We start from the raw sequence: 13,423 nt of genomic DNA, 5'->3' as shown, positions 1-13,423 counted from the left end.
AGGCTGGCAGACAAGTGACATTAATCATTTTTGACTGTACCTGGGATTCAAGCCCCTCTTACTCCATAATCAGAAAATTTTATGCTCTGATGGATAGGGGGGAAAAATTAAACCCACATTTAATCCTTTCACTTTCATCTTGTGAAAATACAGGAAGCAGGGAGGAGAGAGACAGACAGCAGCAGCTTGGGCGCCTCAGATGGCCTCTCTCAAGGCGTCCAGGTCCTTCCTCTGTCCTCCCATGTCCCCCAGCCCTCCACCAGGACTCTCCCCAAGGAAAAACCCCAATCAGAGCCAGAAGCAGAGGAGGGAAGGGAGGTGGGGGATTCCACTATTTCTAACAATGAAATGTCCATTTCAGGGCTTACTTTTCCCAACCTCCAAGGCCAAGCATGGGCCTGAATCAATGAAAATACTTTAAGCCACATACTTCAGTGTGACCAGGTGTCCTGGACAAATGAAACACTTTCCAAGTGCCCCAGGTTCCTGGGTCTGCTACAGAGAGACTCAGTGTCCGTGTCCCAGTAACCTCTTCTGCAAAGAACCCAAGAGAGGGGCTGGGTCTGTGGGACTCTGTGGCTGTCACATGGGAGGGTCCACTCTGTGCAGAGAGGTGGGTTAAGCCCGACCACTCATGCTGTGATGAGACAGAGCTAGCAAGGCTCGACAAGGGGCTCTCACCCAGGAGGTCCCTGTTCCCACGCCAGCAGGCTCCACGGCAAACACTTCACACTCCCACCACAATACAGGTCTCCCACAGGAGGGGGAGGTCAGGATGGTGAGCTCCAGGGCCCCCCTTCACCCTACAACCCCAACCACGTAACACTTTACAGCTCCGAACACACCCCTCCGGGGAGGACCCGCTCCACTAGTAATGTGCAAGGGATGTCCAAGTATCCCTCTCTCAGTGTTGAGTCGGACTTAGCTTTTCCCATTTTCCAGACCATTTCCTATTCCAAGATGGCTAATGCATCCACCAAAATAAGATGAAAGGTTAACTCCATGTTCCTTCTGTATAAGAAAGGGTCCACAACCTATAGGGACATCCCCTGAGAATAAAGGCAAAGGGCAGGCTGTGATGGTTCCAAGGGTTGTATGCTACTGGCCATTCCCTCTTGGGATGCTGGAAACGGATTCTCACCACGGCCACTCTCCCCCCACCCCCACCCCCGCCACACACGACTTCATATAATCTCTCTCTCTCCCCCTCCCAGTCCCCACCAGATTTCCTTCTCTATCTAATAAACACGAGTTCTTTAATCCTAGAAATGAATATCAACTTTGAACGTCTCCTGTTGGCAAATCCAGCATTAACCAGAGCTCCGTTATAGTCCTTGAAGTAGGGATAAGCTTGAGATAGAGGAATTTTCACGGAAAAGGCAGTGGGAAGACAGTTTTCTAAAAGCTTCGCTTATTAAAAGCCCATTTTGCCAACATAGCTCCCACCCAGTGTCAACCTCCTGCTGAGACAGATGTCATTTACACAAGACATTTACGCGTATTTCCAAGAGCTGGGAGATTTAAGAGTGAAAACAGACTGCCTTTATCAGGCACGAGACTGGGCTCTGTGCTGGGGACAAGTGGTACAAATACAAGATGCCAGGGTCCCGATGACCTCGAGGCCACCAACACGCTGCGAGGACGCCCACAGCAGGAAGGAGCGGCACGGCCCCACCTGGGCTGCGCGGGACACCCTCTTCCCGCATCCGCTCAGCAACCAAGCAGAGTTGGAAAACTGCTCCCACTGTTTGGAAAGGTGATCCTAAGAAGTGTCGGGAGCCCAGGCAAATTGTTACAGCTGCTGGATGGGAGGGGATGATAATGACATTTATAGTGCCCTAAACATTTACATTGCCTTCTACCAGGCACTGTTCTAAGCCCTTTCCATATGTTAATTCATTTAATTCTCACATGAACACAATTGAGAAGGTAATGCTATCATCTCCATTTTTTAAAACACAGAAGTGGAACACAGAGGTACTCAGGGTCACACAGAGACTAATCGGCAGAATGAGGATTCAAACCTAGGTCTTCTGGTTCCAGGCTGCTCTCTTAGGCACTGCAGAGTACTGCCCTTCACAAGTCATGTTTCTGATCCTTGCTTTTTAAAACAAAGATAAAACAAACCCACCCCACCATGGAATTAGAACTTCAGTTGAAAGAAAGATGATTGGTGAGTTTGACCTGCTGTGTCTTTACCTGCCAGCCATTAGAACATTTCTCAACTGCTAATATTAATAATGACAAACAGAGGCTCCTCTCTGTAGCCCCTTGATTCCAACTCTGCTCCCTTTCTGGTGTTCAGACATCCCTGGTTGGTACTAACCCACCTAGCTGAGGGGTACCAAGTCACGCAGAAATCACTATTCACCTGGGGCTTCCTTTCACAAGAAACTGTCTAATGTGAAAGTATGAAAGTGAGAGTCACTCAGTTGTGTCCGACTCTTTGAGACCCCATGGAATTCTCCAGGCCAGAATACTGGAATGGGTAGCCTTTCCCTTCTCCAGGGGATCTTTCCAACCCAGAGATCGAACCCAGGTCTCCTGCATTGCAGGCAGATTCTTTACCAGCTGAGCCACAAGGGAAGCCCTGCATAAATTCATTTAATCATGGAGTATCACGCATATACACAAATAAACACACAGACACCATTACCAATAACAGCCCCGCAAGTCGTAAAACTATATGCCAAATGTTCAACAATTGATACAGTCCTCCAGTGTCTTTTCCACTCTTAACTTTTAAACTTTTCTCGGTTTTTGCCATGCTGCACGGCTTGCAATATATTGTTTCCCGATGAGGGATCGAACCCCGCAGCGGAAGCACCCAGTCCTAACCACTGGACTAACTGGACGTCCTCAGTGTCCTCATGCAAACGAGAATTCCAGTGAAGCAGCTTTCCTGGGATTCCAGCACATTAAAACCCATTACAAAGAGGATACTGCCTCTCTATGTTGCTGTTGGGAGGCAGTCAAGTATCCCAGGGCCCTTGAGAGGGCAAAAGCTGCAAACACATCTGTGGGAAAGTTGCATTTGATTCTACTGAAGGTCAGGGCGATTTGCCAAGTGACAGCAGCCCTCCGCCCACATCACACATTTCTGTGTCTATCCCCCTTTCCTTATTAATTAGCACCTGAACTGAGTTCTGATGGTGGAGGGAGCAGAAGCCACCGCCACCTCCCACACTCCTCTTCCGCTGGATCCTGGCTTCGAGTCTGAGCTCTGCTTCCCTGAAGCCAGCTGCAGTGGGAAGCACATTGAGCAGCCTTGGCTGGGGACTGCAGAGGGGCCGGGTCAGGCTTTCCTGATGAGGGCGTAACAGCTGCTGCTGCACAGTGCCACAGCTGGATGGGAGATGGGGGCTGCTGCCATGAGGGAAGAGGCCTGGCTGAAAGATGCAACCCCAGGCCATTTCCAGAGAGGCTTTCTAGACCCTGTACCATCGTCTGCACTTTGTGCTTCAGATATTTAAAATATCTATATAAACACATACGCACATGGGGGTGGGTATCATCAAATATGACAGCAAATATGGGGTGGGGAACAGGAAAAGAAGAAATCTATTTTTCTAGAGAAATCTAATAGGAAAAAAATCTATATTTCTAGAGAAGTCTAACAAGAAAATCTATTTTTCTAGATAAATCTAATAGGAAAAGAAGAAAAGAAACATCACTGAAGAAATATACACACCTAACTGCTGGAAGAGAAAAATAACAAACCCCCAAGAAGACCGCAAATGTGCTCAGAAAATCTATACAGTGGATGTCCAGTGGTTTATAGTCAGGCTTTGAGAAGATTCTGGCTCAGAGGAGGAGGCTGGAGGGACCTGAGAGCTCTGGGGAGAGTGAGACAGGGCAGGTAGTTGGGTAATTCTCGAGCCTGATGCCTGGTGCAGTAGCCAGTAGGAGGAAGGGGAGGAAGCAGGGCCCAGCCAAACATCAGAGCAGAGGGCAAAGGTCCGAGGGGCCAGAGGTGGAAGGCCGGAGAGGGCATGGATCCAGGGTCACTTCACCCTCTTCTCAAGCCTCATGGCCTCTGTCCATCCAAAGCCCAACCAGGTCTCTTCCCTGTCCCCACAGGTCACCCTGGAGGAAGGGTGTACCACAGGCAGGCAGACAAAGTTATCTGCCATTATCCTAATAAGCAGGGGCCAACCGGTCATCTCAAGAGTAGCCTCACAACCCACTCTCAAGAAGCTACAAAAAAGCAAGAGAGGGCCCTGGAGACAAGGGAATGATCTGGTAGCATCAGGCATCAACCCCAGCCTCTGTGTGTGTGTGTCTGTGTGTGTGTGTGTCTGTGTGTGTGTGCGTCTGTGTGTGTGTGTGTCTGTGTGTGTACTGGCTGTTTCTGGAGAGGGGCAAGGCGCTCACCTGTCAGAGGAAGAGGTGTTTGTTAAATATCGCTTAAGCATACCTAAGGGCACTAAGGAGCAGAGTGTGTCCAGGGGCTACCTCCCTCGGTGAAACCCCTGGTCTCCCCCGGAGCCGGAGCGGGCAGCGCCCCCTCTCGGCTCGCCCCAGCCCGCTCGCTCGCAGCCTCTCGCGGGCGGGCTGCGGTCTTCCCGCGCCCCCCAGCCCCGCCCCGCCCCGACCCTCACACTTACTAGCGCAGCGCAGCGCCCGCCGCCACACCTCTCGCCCGCACAGGTCGCACCAGCCGCGGCCGCCCCGCAGCGCCAGTTCCACGAAGCAGTGGCCCTCGCCTCGCTCCGCCGGGACGCGGGGGTCCTGCGGCTGCTCGAAGATGCTGCGCACGTCGCGGGGCCGGGGCGCGCCAGGCCGCCGCCGCAGTCTCTGCTGCAGACCAGGCCGGAGAGGGCGAGCGGGTCGGGAGGCCCGGGGCTGGGGCTCCGGGTCCCCCCGGGCGGCCCTCCGGGCACCGCGTCTCTCGTGCGCCCCTGGCGCAGTGGAGAGGGGCGCGGGGGCGCAGCGGCGCGAGGAGTGGCCCGGGGGCGGCGGCGGCGGCGGCAGTTCGGGGCCGCTCAGGCTCTGCAGATAGCGCGGCGGTTCTGGCTCCAAGAGCAGCCGGTACGGGCGCTGCCCGATGGCCGGGGACGCCATGGCCATGCCGGGCGGCTCTCCGCGCTGGCGCTCCTCCCGAGTCCGCCTCGAGAGCGGGGCGGCCCCAGACCGGCGCGCCTTTAAAGGGACCGCAGCCTGCGGGGCGGGGCGGGGGCGGGGAGACCTCGGAGAGGCAGGAAGGACGAGCCAAGGGAACCACCGACCGCCCTGAACAGGGGCGGCAGTGGGGACGCCTGGGCGAGTGTGGATTCCGGGCTGTCTTCAGGTAGCCGGGGCAGCTGAAGGGTTGCACGTGGAAAGCTTCTTTACAGGACAACTCGGAAGAGGCATTCTGTGGGAGCCTCCTGCCTTCAGCCCTGCCTCCTCTCCTCGCCCATCCTTCACCCCAACCCCAGATTTTCACCCGCCAACCCCAGGTTCCCACGCCCCCAATCCACACTCCAACCCGCCCCGAGGAGGGAGCGGGCCGGAGGGAAGGGCTTAGAAACGGAGAATGGGGGTCCAGCGAGACGTCCACCGGCTCAGAGTCGGCCCGCTGGCCTCCCGGTTTTCACGCGTCCCCCGGCCCTTCCCCTCCGGCGCTCGCCGCAGTCCGCCGCCCCCGCGCGCCCCGAGCCGGGCGCACGCAGGGGATGCCCGGCTGCGGCTCGCGGGCCCACGGCGGCTCCGAGTCCCGTGACGGCGGGGGACGCTTCCGATGCTGATGGCAGCGGGCTGTCCGCGCGCCGCGTTCACCCTGGTTGGATTTCCCCTTTCTCAGCAGCCCTGGCCGGTAGGAGAGTCCTTTCCCGGAAGACTGGAGTTCTGGTGATCCTAGGTCCGTGCCAACACTCCGGGCCCCCGTGGGTTGGGAGAGCTTTCCTTTCTAAGTCAAATCTGCCTCTCCCCATAGATGTTCTAGTAATTACTGTGGAAATACCACCACCACCCCCGCCCGCAGAAGCCCTGCTTTGCACCTGGTGTGGACAGCCCGCCTGTGGGACTCAGAGAGAGATTCCCTTCTGTCAGTCCGAGGACAGGCTTCACAACCTCCCCCTCCTCTTTTCATGCTCTGCTGTCCTGCCTTGAAAGCCTTAACAGTTTTTGAACAAAAGGCTAGCATTGTCTTTTAGCCCTGTGTCGCACCAAGTAGGTAAGCGGCCCTGCCCATTTCTCCTGGGTGGGGAACCGGGCTTGCTGGGGCTCCGAACCTGTGTCCCGTCACAGACCTGCTGTGTGACCCTGGGTCCTCTCTAGCCTCTGTAGTTTCCTTAGCTGGAAACTGGACTGGGAGTGAGCAGACACTTAACGCTTTCCTCCTCCTCTCTGGTTCCATCACTCTGACTCAGTGGTCACTGTCTGTCCTCTGGAAAGGTGCGGTTCAATTTGGTTGATTTAGTAGAGGTCACCAGCGAATCAACTTGAGAAACACATGGTCTGAATTCTTCTAGACCTGAGTTGCTCCCTCCCCTTCCCAGGCCAGAGATGGGTCTCCCCCTAGTGTCTTCTAGGGGAATCCTCACTTTTGCTTTTGGATTTCCCCTTGGAGGTTCGTTTTTAGGTGATTCCTAAAATTTCAACAGTTGAGAGGCCAGGGAATGCCCAGCTTGCTTTGGCCCACGGCTTCTCCCTCATAGTGGGGGCAACCATGGATCCTTTGATCCCTGGGTCTCAACCAAAGGTTCTCACCTCATGAGGCCGTTTCTGAGTGCGTGGCAAGAATGTGGCCAAGAGCACAGAGCTGAGAAGCAGAAGGTGGGAGATGGGGGCCTGTGAGCCGCAGCCACCCCACTCTGCTCCCCTCCTGCCCCTCTCCTCTCCCCTGTCTGAACCTTGCTTTCTCTCCATCAGTGGTTTTCGAATGCTGCCATACATCACCGTCACCTGGAGGGCTTGTGGAATTACAGATTACCAAGCTCCACCCCCTGAGTTTCTGAGTCAGTTTGTCTGGGCCTGGGGTTTGGGATTTTGTATGGTTTTTCTTTCCCATTATGGTTTATTACAGGACACTGACCGTAGTTCCCTATGCTGCGCAGTAGCCATTGACCGTAGTTCCCTTGTTGCTTGCCCATCCTTTCTGTAACAGTTTGAGATTTTGCATTTTAAACAAGTTCCCAGGCAGTGTTGACGCTGCTGGTCTATTACTTTAGATCGAAGGTGGCAGGAAGAAAATAGGATTCTCTGTTCTTTGCCCTGCAGAGCAGGTGAAGTTCAGTGGGATGTGGCTGAGAAGAACACAGTGGGGGATAATTCTGCAATGTTCTGTTGCAGATGTTGACCCAGAAAAGACCTATTTGCCTTTGTGGTCTTTTTTCCCTCATCTCTCCCACTTCTCCTGCAAGCAGTTCTCGAGAGGCCGTTGCAGAAGCCTGTGTTGCATATGTTTGCTTGAATCCAGCCTGTATTATCCACCTCTGGCCACAGGCTTGAGACTTGTTTGAAGATCTCTTCCTCCAACCTTGGGAGAGCAGAGGGCTGGGAGAGGCCCAGGGTGTGGGCCAAGCTCGAGCTCTGGTGATAGTCTGATGTGGCAAGGAGAAAGGACCTGGCAGAGTGCGTCACCGAGGAGCCGGTTTTGAGATGCCATTTGTGAAATTACCACCAATGGCCATTTCTGTCCTCCATCCCCCTCCCCTCAGCATGAGTTTGGGCAGCCCAGCCCAGATTCCTGGGATGGAGAGGCTCACGGGATGAGTGTCTCCTCTGGCCCTGGGAAGCTGAGGACTGTCTGGAATAATCAGGCATAAACCCCTTTGCCCAGGTTCCTGAGCTGGGCAGAAAAGTGCTCCGGTTTAGCTGTCCTACCCCAGCTCTGATCTGGGGGAGCGCAAGGAGAAAGCGCTCTAGCAGGGCCAGAGCCCTGCATGTGGCTTCCGGGACAGAAGGGAGAAAAAGTGGAGATAAAGTAATTCCATGTGACCAACCTGAAAAATGTATCAAGTTTATCTCCCAGTTCATCTCCCTGAGCTAGAGACTGAGGTCAAGTGAGGCTGCTGCCTCTCCCGAACCCCAGCAGGAGGCTCTCTGCCGGGAACTTGCCTCTTCTGATGTCATCTTTCCCAGCCCAGTCTCCTTCTTCCCCAGAAGAGCATCCTCTCCCATCTCACACACACAGCCCATTTTCCTTCATCAGGGAAGTACTAAATAAACTCCAGGCTCATGGTAGGGTCAGGACCTGGGGTACTGTCTGATGTTGAACTTTGGCACTGCTCGGGTTGGTCTTTGCTCATGCTGGCCACAAGGGCGAGACCACAGCATCTGCTGAGACACCTCCACTGGGAGTTTTCTCCCCTCGTTAGCAGATCCTCTTGGCTCGGAGCCACTGACTTTTTCTGCTTGTGACTCACTCCCAGAAGAGTGGGTGTGCTGTTTTTCCTTTTGACCAAAGGGAAGGATGCTGACAGTGAGTTTGAGTGTGTGAGGTCACTTCAGAGGTGGTCTCTTGGTTCCCCCAGTGGGTGAGTTGTTTCAAGGCTATCTCCTAACACCCCCACCCCATCCCACTCCACGCCCCCACCCACCAGGGAGCTTCCAAGTAGGAAGGAAAAGAGGAGGAGAGAATGTGGCCTGACTTTCTGAAGGGGAAGTTTCTGGGTTTGTCTGGCTTGGAGGCATTTGAAGTCGCCTGAAACCCCCAAAGGGCCTTAGGGACCTCCCAGTGATTATGCTGGTACATCTGTCTGCTTGGGGTCACTGGACCTGTCAGGACAGGTCAGGCTATGCTGCAGTAAACAACCCCCACATCCCAGTGCCTTGCACCCAGAGACTGCTTTCTCACTCACACCACATGCCCCCTTGCCTGTTGGTGGGGAGACTTTGTTCCTCAGAGTCAGGGATCCAGGCTGATGGAGGCGCCACGTAGCAGGTTGCCCAGCAGCAAACCAGAGGGACGCAGAGATCCCCGAGGCTCCGATAGCAGCACGCAAAAGCTCCAGCTACTTCTGCTCGCTCCTCATCAGCTGGAATTAGCTCTAAAGCCCCCCCTCCACAAGGAGGGCAGGAAGTGTGTTCCTTTCTTGTGCTCAGGATGGCAAGAGCTGGAAGTACTTGATCAGCAGCACAAATGACCCCTCCCTGCCGTCCTTAAGAGCACAGAGCAATTACTCGTTTAACAAGGGATCACCTAACATCCACTGCATCTCAGGTGCTATTTTAGGCATCAAAGGTGCGACAGTGAAATGGCCATGTTCCTGAAGCTAATAGAAGTTTAGGCGGAGAGTCAGCTACTAGACGTGTCAACCTGAGTGTAACAGAGCCTCAGGTCATGCACACTTGGTGGGGGACAGAGAGCAGCAGGGGCTATTGGATTGGACTGGAGGCAAGAAGCACCTCTCTGAGGGGCAGACGTTTAAACACAGCCCCGAGTGGAGCCAGCCCGTTGTCTACCTGAGCAAAGAAGGTCCAAGCTGAAGGAGCGGCAGGCATAGCGGCCCCCCAACCTTCCCAGACTTTATGAGCATGAGTTTCTTCCAAATGTGGATTCCAGCCCCTCCCTGCAGAGATCAGTTCCCTAAGTCTGGACATTGGCTTGTATCTTATGTGAGTTTGATGAACATGACTCAGAGACCACACTCTGAAAATGGGACCAAGGCAGCGGGCAGTTGGGACTGTGTGAGCTGCTCAGTAGATGTCTGAGGAAAAGCGCTCTTACCTTGAGAAACTGCTGGAGAATGCCTCTTCCTCACGGCTTCCTTCCCCTCCCGGCAGCTTCTGCACGGAGAGCTCAGCCTCCTCAGAGAGTGGGGAGCACCTTTCACTGCTAGACTGTGAGCAGGCACCATGACAACACATTGTTGGGGAATTAGAGTGTTTGTGGCGGTCCTTTGTAAAGTGCAGTGTGTTATACATATTTGCTCTAGAAACATGCATTGAATACCTGATATATGGCAAGCACCCTTGGCTTGAATGACCTCATCTTCACAGCAACTCTGTGAAGTGGCTGGCATGCCTACTTTACAGATGAGAGAACTGAGGGCCGGAGAAGGCATGTGACTGGCCCCCAAAGGTGTCACAGGTTGGATTGGGATCTCTGATTTTGCCTTGGCACTGCCCAGCCGGTGTGGTACAAATGGCAGCGTTTAAAACCTCTGATCTCACTTTGTAGGTGCTGTTTGAAGAAAATCTTTCCCCGTTTTCCTCTCTCTGTTGCAATCTTGTTCCACTTTCAAAGTCTAGTCCGGATAGCAGGCCCTCCCTAGGGTCTTCCCAGAGTCCCCCAGCCCGAATTAATTGTCCCTCCTGCATCCACGTCATCCTGACATGACTCACAATTAGGTTTGCACATTCTTGCCTCCCTCACTTGTCAGTCTTTCTGCCACTGTGCAGGGCAATTAGGAGGTGCTCATTAAACGTTTAGCGAAATGAACTCGGCTGTAGGCTCCCAACCTGTACCTAATACAGAATTTATTTCTTAGTATCCCTTCAAGCCATGGCCCCTGCACCCAGGGAGGGAGAGATGAAGGAACTGTCTGCTCTAGGGAGACTAGAAGGCCCCCCAGGACCTGTGGGAGCCGGGAGAAAGTTGCTGGTCACCAGGGTGGATTCTCTGCCTTCTTGTGCTAGTAACTAGCCAGGGGTGGGGGCTTGGGGGAACCTCGCCCTTCTCAAGGGCTTGGGCTTTGTGTGTAACGCCAGTGCTCCTGGGGGATCCTCTAGGTCCTTCACACTGCCTGGTGGCCAGAGGGGCAAACCGGGCTGGCAGCGTGAGCAGGAACACGAGGGCTCCTGGGGCCGCGCCACTGTGTAAGATGCGAGGCGGTGGGGCTGGCTTTCCAGCAGTGTGGGGGCGCCTCCTCCCTCTGTGCCTGAGTTATGGGACTCTCCTGTCCCCAGCCGCTCTGCCAGGCTCACGAAAAGGCTGGTTTCCATGTGGAAGTTTCTTCTCTCTTGTTGGAAAAACTCAGATATTCCAGGCCCGTTTGTCAGCAGCTGTGGCCCTCAGCCAGAGCGGGGCGCCGAGACACAGCCACGGACGTTCCAGGACCAAGCTATCGCCGTGGCCGGCAGCGGTGGCCAGGGCAGGGGCAGACGGAGGGGCAGAGGGCCTGGGCCACTTCCCACTGGAGGCATGTGCACGTGTGCACGCGCGCACACACACGCCTGTCCCTCCTCTGGGCCTCCCTGGCTCCTCTCGTCTCTGCCCCCTCTCCCCTCTGTCTCTCCCTCTCCACCCCTTTACCTCTCCTTCCTCCCCATCCTTCCCTCCTTCCCTTACTCCCACTCTTCTCTCTCGGCCTCATGAAGGCTCCAGGGAAAGGACGGGACTGCGTCAAGTGCCTGCAGTGATTCTGAGCTTCCAAGAATACACTGAAGCTACTTCAGGTCACGCTGGCTCATTCCTGACCACCTCCCATTGGGGTTGCTGGATTACAGAGGTTTTTTTTGCATGTGTGTGTGTGAGATGAAGCAAAAAGCAGCCAGGAATCCCATGCTTTGCAAAATCACTGAAGCAGTGTGGGAGTGAGCCCGGGATGATGGGCTGTGGGGATCCTCTGGGGCTGTCCCTGCCGCAGGGAGGCGGCCTCACAGAGTGCGTGCTAGCCCAGGAGGAGGGAGGCCATGCCGCTGTCCCTGAGACCGGCCTCCCCAGCCTCAGCCAGCAGGTTGTGGGCTGGCGCCTGGTTTCCAGTGTCCACCGCTGCCCACGGGCCCATACCGGGCGTCCATACAGCCTCTACTGGAGGCTGCAAACTGCCTCGGTGTCCTTGAACTTTAGAGCTTGTGGGAGAATCATGGGGGAAACGTCCACAAGGCAGGCTCCAGGGCCACCCCCTTACAGATGGGAATCAGGAAGTGGGGAGAGTCCCAGAATCTGGGTTTTGAACCAGAATGCCTGTCTGTACAGAGGAAACTACACGGATTCTGAGAGTCGCAAAAACTATCGCCCTGAGGCCCCAGGGCTCAGAAGGAGGCACCAGGGCCCCGGCCCATCTCTACTGCTTCCTTCCAGGTGCCCCTTGAACCGAGCGGCCTGTTTTAATGGCATGTTCACCATTGATCCGAATGCTGTGGGGCCTCTTCCCCAAGGTTTGTGATGGACCTGAGCCACCAATGGGCTGATAAGTAACAAGGGCTCCAGTTTTCCCACCCAGCCTGTGTGGTGGCCTCAGCGACGGGAGGCGGGGCTGGGAGGGTGTGCAGAGACCCCAGGGAGTGTTTCAGACTCCTTGTGGAATCACAGAATCTGTCCCTACCCACAGCTTTGAAAGATACTGTCTCTATCTTACAAACGAGGATTGTAGGCATGGAGTTTCAGTCCACGCTCCACACAGGCACAGGTGTCTTTAAAACACCAGCTGGGCTTGACCTAAAAAAACCTGTTTCTGCGGCTCCCCAAGTGAAGCCCGCATTCCTTCGAGTGGCCGAGTGGCCGAGAGGCAGCTTCTGGGTCTGGCTCCCCGCCCGGTGCTCAACTCCCACTTCCTGCTTCAGCCTGCTCTGCAGCGAAGCACATACCTGCCGTTCCTCCCCCGCCAGGGATGCCTCCCATGCCTTCTCTGCCGGGCAACCCTGATCACCTGCCAAGACCCCACTCTGGAGCTGCCTGCTCCCCGAGTCCTTCCCTGACCCCTGCCCTCTGGCGGTGGCAACGCAGGCCGCCCCCCCTCGAGCTCTGCCTTCCTGTCTCTGCCCGCTCCTGTGGTGCTGAAGGGCCCTTCTTCATCGGGGTGAGCTCCCCAAGGGCGGGCACAGCACCCGAGTCGCCACGTAGCTCTGGCTCCCCTCCCAGGGCCTGGCACCCAGCAGGTGCCCAGTTGATGTCTCAGCAGCTGAATGGGCGCTGCATTTGAAGTATCACGTTAGGAATCACCAGAGAGAAGAGGTCATCAGACACCTGGTGCGGGGGGGTCTTACCAGGTTCTGGAGGAATTGGTCAAGGTCATGGGCCTGGCTCCAGTTCTGTGCTCCCTGCGGAGAGGGCAGCAGAAACCCTGCTGGGCTGGGGGCACCCATGTCGGGGGCTCTGCAGCACAGAATCACACTGAAGCTCTTGCAGGTTCCCTGCTGGCCTTTGCTCATGAGCTCATAGAGCCTGGATAGTATCATTCCCCCAAATCTGCACTTGGCTTTCGGGGATCCTGTGGCTCCACCCAGCATACAGGGTCTTAGAAACAGCCGCAGCTGCCAGGGAAAATCTGCCATGGGGCATACCCGGCAGGGCCGCTGAGGAGCCAGGAGTGTTGGCCTGCACTTCCCGTGGGCGGGGCGGACTGGAGGGGGCCTGGTGCCCAGGGCCATCAGAGCTACTGGCTCCTGGGAACCCAGGACCTGAGCCCGCCCGGCCTGAGTGACCCAGGGCCTGAGGCCCAGATGGCACCCAGGAAGCCTGAGGCAAGCACACCCAGCAGCCCTCCCCCGGGTCTTTACAGGGCGCTGGTCTTCCCATGGAGGACCAGCCCAGACAACGTCGGACTCCAGG

General features: G+C 55.6%; 1 protein-coding gene across 1 annotated transcript in view; it reads right to left on the bottom strand.

Moving 5' to 3' along the window:
- RASSF5 (Ras association domain family member 5) overlaps positions 1–5,101 on the bottom strand; it is a 75,109-nt gene extending 70,008 nt beyond the window's left edge. The window contains exon 1 of the mRNA XM_018060091.1: positions 4,608–5,101. Within this exon, the coding sequence (XP_017915580.1) occupies positions 4,608–5,070 (463 nt within the window). The 5' untranslated portion in view covers positions 5,071–5,101. The remainder of the gene's footprint in view (positions 1–4,607) is intronic.

This window comes from Capra hircus, chromosome 16 (assembly GCF_001704415.2).
Source record: "Capra hircus breed San Clemente chromosome 16, ASM170441v1, whole genome shotgun sequence".
NCBI lineage: Eukaryota > Metazoa > Chordata > Mammalia > Artiodactyla > Bovidae > Capra > Capra hircus.
The sequence above is the reverse complement of the archived record's forward strand: the minus strand, read 5'-3'. Positions and strand labels throughout refer to the sequence as shown.